Source organism: Pelmatolapia mariae, linkage group LG3_W, assembly GCF_036321145.2.
Source record: "Pelmatolapia mariae isolate MD_Pm_ZW linkage group LG3_W, Pm_UMD_F_2, whole genome shotgun sequence".
NCBI lineage: Eukaryota > Metazoa > Chordata > Actinopteri > Cichliformes > Cichlidae > Pelmatolapia > Pelmatolapia mariae.
In genome coordinates, this window is record NC_086229.1 from 92,744,557 (window position 1) to 92,753,278 (window position 8,722).

At 43.3% G+C, this 8,722-nt stretch overlaps 1 protein-coding gene across 1 annotated transcript; it reads left to right on the forward strand.

The window, feature by feature from the left end:
• The first annotated feature begins 1,761 nt into the window (after positions 1-1,761).
• Positions 1,762-8,506, forward strand: LOC135932683 (protein NLRC3-like). Its single transcript, XM_065470267.1, has 3 exons — positions 1,762-1,886; positions 6,470-6,546; positions 6,663-8,506. Exons 1-3 carry the CDS (start codon positions 1,777-1,779, stop codon positions 8,504-8,506), a joined length of 2,031 nt encoding a protein of 676 aa, XP_065326339.1. The 5' UTR covers positions 1,762-1,776.
• The last annotated feature ends 216 nt before the right edge of the window (positions 8,507-8,722 follow it).

The following is an 8,722-nucleotide window of genomic DNA, read 5'->3' on the forward strand; positions in this document are numbered from 1 at the left end:
CAAAACTTGCATATGATCTTCAGTTTGCAGCTGGACTATCACATAGCAGCTGCAGCAGTCTCCAATGGAGGCCAGTCCACTGCTGCCACCTGTGGCCAAGTGCCATAGCCTACTACTAGATGAACTTGTGACACACATCTGCAGTAGAGGCTGAGTGGCTGCTCTCACACCTGGAGCATCCAAATCGACCCACAAACACGTTGAAAGATGCAACGCCATCAATGTGGATTGTCCAGACTGAGAGACCTCTTCCCTCTGACCCCTCCCCAAACCCTCAAACCCTCCTACCCACCTCGACATACAAACTCTGTGCGGCTTCACGTGTTCTGTTGATGTTTACATGATCGAAATAACTTGAACACAAACACAAACAAACAAAGAGGAAGACCGCACCGGAAGGAAAAGAACTACAAGTCCCAGCATCCTCTGTGTTTAGGGCGCAGTAGTGAAAGTGAAAGCAGGAGGAGGAAGGTGGAGCTGAGGCAGGTGAGTGTTAACATGAATATGTTTCTTCTTATGACATAAAATAATTCCACGCTGTTCGTGTCTGTGGGTGAAATGTGAGGCCGGTCGGCTCCTCTGAGCGCTGGTTTCCTGTAAGTAGAGAGGAAGTGAGTTTAGCTGAGCCTCCGTTTAGTGTGAGAGAGCAGGAGGAGAGTGAGAGCTGTGCTGAGGCAGGGTGAGTGTTAACACCGCTCTGACATTACTGTGTCTCTGTGGCGGGAACAACAGGCTCCGTCAGTGGAGGCAAAAATAATCAGACTTTGGTTTTTCAAAGGAAACAACTTTATGTCGGAAGTTCCCGCACGCTCATTGGATAACGATGTGTCAATCTCGAGCTGTTAGCCAATGAGCATGCGAATTCACAGAAAGCCCCGCCTTTATCACGGGACTTTAAAAACGACAATGGCGACAGAAACTCTGTGAGTGGAGTTCAGGCTGACGTCATGAAACTGTGACGTTTGAGCCACTTCCTGTTCTCAGTCCCAGCGTCCTGACCACCAAGGTTTCTGTTGCTCTGATATCTGATATTGATTATATTGGTAAACAGGCTGTAGCATAAACATCAGGTCTGTTCTGAAAACTGTCTTTATTTTTTCAAAGTAAGGGAATATCTGTGGTGTGATACCGCGGGCTCATGGCCTAAGGACTTGGATTGACAAGCGCAGATGATTGTGTTGTTTCTTATAAAGGCTTGTGTGTGTGTGCCTTCCTGTGTGTGTCCTTGTGTCTGTGGAACTGAATCAGTGTGTTAGAGAAAGTGCTCCTCTGCTGTGCCGTATTAAACCCGATTCTTTGATCCCCATGATAGAACAGAGAAAACCCGACTCAGAGTGGTCAAAACATTTATAATTCTTTATTCAATCATCTTCTGGAAGAGAGAGCCCTGCACAGCCCAACGGCAGTTGCAGGATCTCTAACATTAGAATCTAAAAATGTGTCTCATATAGGTGTTATTTTGGTACTTTACACGTCACACAGTTTCAACAACTCCTTATATGTTACTAGTTCCTCTTTTTCTGTCTGGCTTCCTGTATTTATTAATATGCTTGTATAGCTCTACACTAACTTCCTGTTTTTCAGTCTGGCTGAGCACTTAGTTTGTGAGTCAAAAGTGGCCTTGCTTTACAAACCTTCATTATTAAAGTACATAAAACAATATAATCAGAAAATAAGCACTAAGAATATATTAATTACATGACAGCTTCCAGAACAACAGCACCTCTGAGTGTGTGTGTTTACCTCCCAGACTAACTCCACCCTGACATCAAGAAGATGGAGGAAAAGGATGGAGCAGAATCTGCAGCATCCAGCTGTGTGTCTGTGAGGAGTGACCGGTCCAAAGGAATACCTCCAGACTTCAGTAATGAACCTGCAGCAACAATGTAAGAGAGCTGCTGACTCATTTATTCAGTGTAAATAATGATTTTTGATGCAATGGGAGAAGAAAAATGACAAAAACAGTTTTAAAAATAAGGATTAAAATATTACAAACTATATTTTTGAGTTTCCTGATGTAGTACAAAAATATATGAACATAACTGTATATAGGACAGATATTTTACGGTTCTTTTAGGCAGCACCAAAAAGCAAAAAGACTATTTTTAAGCTTTCTGAGGTAGTGAGTCAACATGTCACACTGGGTCAAAGGTGCTAATATTTAAATGGCTAACATTAACATGTGTGCCAGCCAGGTTAACATTTATGATGAACTATGATGAATTAACTGATGTTGAAACTGGTTCTTTACTGACCTCTGAAATTCCTCCTAAAGTGTTATTCAGTGTTGTGACAGTCAGCTGCTTCAGCTGCTGCTGGGATGGGCTGTGGCAAAGAGAACAGAGAAAATCAAAATCAGAGTTTTTCTCTGGATTAAAAGCAAGGAAACAACAATATAGTCTACATGGTGAAACTGATGGTTTATGGTGTTTGGGTCTGTTTTTCTGTATTCATGCAGATAAAGTGTAAACTCAGATGAATTATACCATCAAATGTTAAAGGAAAATATCAGGATGAGTGTCTGTGAGCTGAGAAGGACGTGAAGCGAGCAGTTTATCCCAGAGCTGAAGCTGCTCTGTGTGCAGAGATGAGCTCAGATTCCTACTGTGATTGATCAACAGTCACAGAAATGTAGACTTGTAGTTATTACTGCAGGATGGTCACAGCAGATGCTGATAAACATGTATTATGAGGATGGATGGGCATTCTCTGATGGGCGCTGCTCTTGTGGCGACCTGCAGCAGGTGTTTACTGGCGTTTTCTTTTTCTTTTTGTTTTTAACTTTGTTTTAACTCTGTTCTTAACCGTGGTTTGAACTTTTTGCCGAGATGAAGATCTTCTACACCTTAGTTTTATTGTTGTTGGCAATATTCACCTGGAGTCATTCACTCTCACTGACAATCACTTATACACGCGAGGAACTACTTGGATTACAATGGTCCTGTTTGTCTATGTACGACTCTTCTAATGCTCGGACAGATGTGATTCTTGGTGAGGATTTGTTTGCCCGGTCAAAGACTAATTTTGGAAAGCCCCGCCGCTTGAGAAAACGCGTAAAGAAAGGCGGCGTGCGTCAGCGTGTAAGAAAACTTCAGAGGAAGAATCGTGTCCCTCTGCCTTCTATGATTCTGGCCAATGTCCAATCTCTTAGGAACAAAACAGATGAATTACAAGGAAATGTGCTTCATCTACGGGAATACAGGGAGGCTTGTCTGATGGCGCTTACCGAGACATGGCTGACCGATATGGACAGTGACACTTCACTGCGAATCAGCGGCTTTGGGACCCCTGTCAGATTGGATCGGAACTGTGAAGTAACACGCAAATCTCACGGAGGAGGGGTATGTTTGTATATCAACCAGGGCTGGTGCAATAACTTTACTGTGCGGGAGCGGTTGTGTCTTCCTGACATTGAGCTCCTTTCAGTATCTGTCAGGCCTTTTTACTTACCGAGGGAGTTCCCTCAAATTTTTGTCACTGTTGTTTACATTCATCCTAAAGCTGACGTTAAAGTTGCTGCCGATGCCATTTTTAAAGTGGTACACAATCTGCAGACTCTCTCACCGGATGCTCCTAATTTTATTCTTGGTAATTTTAACAATTGTAATCTTAAGAAATCACTGAACAATTTCTTTCAATATGTCACTTGTCCTAAGAGGCATAACAAAACGCTGGATTTGTGTTATGGACCAATTAAGGGGGCATATAAGTCTGTGGCCGGACCTGCGCTAGGTTCTTCGGATCACAATGTTATTCATCTCCTCCCTGCTTACAGATCTGTGATTAGGAGGGAAAGGCCTGTGTGAAGCGGACTAATGTCTGGACAAAAGACAGTTGTGTTGCCCTTCAGGGGTGTTTTGATTGCACTGATTGGTCCTTGTTTCAAGAGAGCACTTCTGATTTGGATGAACTCACTGATGTGGTGTGTAGCTACATCTCTTTTTGCAAAGACTCTGTGGTTCCAGTCAGAGAATTTAAGACTTTCCCTAATAACAAACCGTGGTTCTCTAAAGATATTAAGGATCTGATTCTTAAAAGGAAAATTGCTTTTAACGAGGGAGACGTTCCCACTATGAGAATATTGAGGAAGGAGGTGAGGGCTGCAATAAAGATTGCCAAGATGAGGTACAGAAATAAGATTGAGGCAGAACTCAGCAGTAACAACCTCAAAAGAGCTTGGCTTGGTATGAAAGCAATGGCAGGGCTACAGACGAAAGGTAAAAGTAATATTACCTTAGAGGGGTTTACCTCTGACAAACATCTGGCAGACAGTCTTAACAGTTTTTACCTTCGTTTTGAGAACTTTGACTGTTCTAGGCAGACCAGCACACTGAGGGAAAAGACTATCACTCTCCCATCAATTTGTATTGATGAGAGGGGGTAGCTAATCTCTTTAGACACACTAAAAGCAAGAGTCCTGGACCTGACAACATCTGTGGACAGGTACTGAGAACTTGTGCTGATCAGCTGAGTGGGATTTTTCACCATATCTTCTCACTTTCTTTAGAGCTACAGACGGTACCTAAGATTTGGAAACATGCTGTCATTGTTCCTGTTGCTAAGGGCAGTTCTCCTAAGGTACTGAATGATTTTAGGCCCGTGGCTCTGACTTCTTTAGTGATGAAGTCATTTGAGAAGATAATTAAGAAGGAGATTTTAATGCATGTTGAACACCATCTTGACCCCTTCCAGTTTGCCTATAGAGCAGGAAGAGGTGTGGAGGATGCTGCTGTCACACTCCTGCATCTCTTGTATAAGCATCTTGAGGCCCCCCACACCCACGCAAGATTATTATTTGCTGACTTTTCATCAGCATTTAATACAATTCAACCCTTCTTACTTGCTGACAGGCTTTACAATCATTTCAAGCTTGACACTAGTCTGGTCGGCTGGGTGACAGACTTTCTGACTAATAGGTCACAATGCGTGAGGGTGAATCATGTATTTTCTGATGTGCTCTCCTTCTCTACTGGATCACCCCAGGGTTGCTGCCTCTCTCCCCTTCTGTTCATTCTGTACACAAATGAGTGTCGCAGCAATTTCACGAACAGACACATCCTGAAGTTTGCTGACGACACAGTGATCGTCAGTCTTCTAGTGGGGGACGAGTCAGGCCATGGACAGGTTGTAGATGATTTTGTGAATTGGTGTGATGAGTCCTTCCTGTCACTTAATGTGTCAAAAACTAAACACATGATTATTGATTTTAGGAAGTCCTCTTATAGCTCATCACCCACTATCATTAAAACTGCTGATATTGGGATCGTTGAGAGTTATAAATATCTAGGTGTGGTACTTGATCATAAACTGTGTTTTGAATCTCATGCTGATGCCACTACTAAAAAAGTTCAACAAAGACTGTTCTTTTTAAGGAAAATGAGATCTTTTAATGTCTCATCTGAGATGTTGTCTTTGTTTTATAGAAGTTTTATCGAATCTGTGACGTCTTTTTGTATCGCTGCCTGGTTTGGTAACCTGACGGTGAAGAATAAGAATCGGTTGGGACTTCTGGTAAAAACTGCTTGCAAAATTTCAGGGCGCTGGCAAGATGGACTTTTGGCCATTTACAATAGAAATGTGCTTAGAAAGGCTCATTTTATTATTAATTGTTTGAACCATCCACTTCACAGTGAGTTTGAGTTGTTGCCTTCCGGCCACCGTTTTAGAGTTCCTGTGAGGAAGACTAAAAGACTCCAGGTCTCTTTTATCCCCACTGCATCTTGTCTCCTCAATGGCAAATAACTGTCCTTGGACTTTCTATCACTATTATTGTCATTATTATTTTATAGTATTGTTCTGTTTATTTATATCCTGCTGCTAAACTAATTTCCCCTTGTGGAACAATAAAGAAATTGAAATTGATGATCAAGTTTCTCACTCTCTCCTTTAAATCTCAGTTTTTTTTCTTCTTCACAGTTTATCTGTTAATTTATTCATGAATAACACTGAAAGAGTTTCTGTTATATTTCCTCTTGAACATCACCTTATTATGGCGGCATTAGGAAATAGCCCCCCTCCAAAGAATGAATAAATGAATGATGATAATAATAAAATGATTAAAAAGCAGAGCTCAGAGTGGTAGAATGGTCAAACATGGATCCACGGGTGGTTCAACTGCATTTGGTGACGTGACTAAAGCAAATCTTTCAAATAATCCCACCATCAACGGGATGTTGTCTCCTTTACTACGGTTACTTTACGTGGTCACCGTGTGAATTTCTTTGAAATGAACCAAATTCTTTTATTTGTTGGTTGTTGCATATTTAACCTCTACAGTCAGGAAAGGAGGCGATGAGGCCTCAACAATGTTGGGTTGTAGCTGTGGTTCAGGTTAGAGTGAGTGTCCATGGAATAAATGTAAGTCAGTGAACTGGAAACATGACTGTGTTCAAACTTTTCCTTTTTATAATGAGTCTAATCAAAGGTGGACAGAAGTATCTCCACTTTGACTTTTCTGTGTCACCATCAGAGCTTCTGCACAGTGTGGAGAAAGATCCAGAAGCAGAGCTGGACTGCAGACAGCCAGTCAGAGCAGCTGTGTACAAAGTAAGACTGAACATCTGTCTGCTGATGGACTCATTTCTGAAAACTGGACTTCTTGTGTTGTTCAGACATTGAAGAGTTTTCTTTCTCTTTAGTCTCATTGTTTTTCTTTCTTTCAGCAGATGTTGGTCTGCAGGAGGTTTTAGATGAACATAAGATCAGTCTGAGGAGGAGATGTGAACGTGTGACTGAAGGAAGTGATGAAACAGGAAGTAGAACCCTCCTCAACAGGATCTACACTGAGCTCTACATCACAGAGGGACAGAGTGAAGAGGTTCATACCCAACATGAGGTGAGGCAGCTGGAGACAGCTTCCAAGATGGACGCCCTACATGACGCTCCAATCAGGTGCCAGGACATCTTTAAAGCCTTCCCTGACCAACAGAGACCCATCAGAGTGGTTCTGACCAACGGCGTGGCTGGTGTTGGAAAAACCTTCTCAGTGCAGAAGTTCACTCTGGACTGGGCAGAGGGCTTGGAGAACCAACATGTCAGTGTGGTGGTTCTGCTTTCATTCAGGGAGCTGAACCTGATCAGAGATGAGCAGTACAGTCTTCTGGAGCTGCTCCATGTTTTCCATCCAACATTACAGAAGGTCACAGCAGAGAAGCTGGCTGTCTCTCAGCTTTTGTTCATCTTTGACGGCCTGGATGAAAGCAGACTTTCATTGGATTTCACCAACAGGAAGCTGCTGTCTGATGTCACACAGAAGTCATCAGTCAGCCAGCTGCTGACAAACCTCATCCAGGGGAATCTGCTTCCCTCGGCTCTCGTCTGGATAACTTCCCGACCCGCAGCAGCCAATCAGATCCCTCCTACATGTGTTGACAGGCTAACAGAAGTACGAGGCTTCACTGACGCCCAGAAGGAGGAGTACTTCAGGAGGAGATTCAGTGATGAAGAGCTGTCCAGCAGAATCATCTCCCACATGAAGACATCCAGGAGCCTCCACATCATGTGTAGTATCCCAGTCTTCTGCTGGATCACTGCTACAGTTCTGGAGCACATGTTGACTACAGAGCAGAGAGGAGAGCTGCCCAAGACCCTGACTGACATGTACTCACACTTCCTGCTGGTTCAGACAAAGAGGAAGAAGAACAAGTACCATGAGGGACATGAGACGAGTCCACAGGAGCTGACAAAGGCTGACAGGAAAGTTCTTCTGAAGCTGGGGAGGCTGGCGTTTGAACATCTGGAGAAAGGAAACATCATGTTCTACCAAGAAGACCTGGAGCAGTGTGGTCTGGATGTGACAGAGGCCTCGGTGTACTCAGGAGTTTGTACAGAGATCTTCAAAAGAGAGTGTGTGATCTTCCAGGAACCAGTCTACTGCTTTGTTCATCTGAGCATTCAGGAGTTTCTGGCTGCTGTCTACATGTTCCACTGTCACACCAACAAGAAGACAGAGGTGGTAGAAGGTTTTCTAAGGAATTTCCGAGAAGAATACAAAAACAGATCTGTTTTTAAGAACATGTTCAAGTCTTATAGCTTCACATCAATGGATGTCTTTTTGACTAAAGTCATGGAGAAATCCCTCCAGAGTAAAAATGGCCACCTGGACCTGTTTGTTCGCTTCCTTCATGGCCTCTGTCTGGAGTCCAACCAGAGACTCTTAGTAGGTCTGCTGGGTCAGACAGAGAATGGTCCAGGAACCATCCAGAGAGTCATCAACAACCTGAAGGAGATGAACAGTGATGAAATCTCTCCTGACAGAAGCATCAACATCTTCCACTGTCTGATGGAGATGAACGACCTCTCAGTACATCAGGAGATCCAAGAGTTCCTGAAGTCAGAGAACAGATTAGAGAAGGAACTCTCTGAGATCCAGTGCTCAGCTCTGGCCTTCATGCTGCAGATGTCAGAGGAGGTTCTGGATGAGTTGGACCTGCAGAAGTACAACACATCAGAGCGGGGACGACAGAGACTGATTGCAGCTGTGAGGAACTGCAGAAAGGCTGGGTGAGTCCAGATGTGATCATTAACATCATTGATCAGTGTAGGTTAGTAGTTTAATTTTGAAAATAAAATCAGATTGTAAGCACAAAGTGTTTGTGTCCGTACGCTGCAACCTTCCACACCATCCTTTATTGTACAGACTCAGCAGCAGCTCCATGGATCCCAAATCCAAGAGTGGAGAACAGATTTGAAGTGTGTCACATCCATGCAGTCACAGCTGTTT

Bases quoted from the DNA above. Each gene is read 5' to 3' on its own strand.
- LOC135932683 (XM_065470267.1), top strand. From the start codon at position 1,777: ATGGAGGAAAAGGATGGAGCAGAATCTGCAGCATCCAGCTGTGTGTCT. The intron at 1,887-6,469 runs GTAAGAGAGCTG...TGTCACCATCAG, and splicing joins AATGAACCTGCAGCAACAAT to AGCTTCTGCACAGTGTGGAG. The intron at 6,547-6,662 runs GTAAGACTGAAC...TCTTTCTTTCAG, and splicing joins TCAGAGCAGCTGTGTACAAA to CAGATGTTGGTCTGCAGGAG.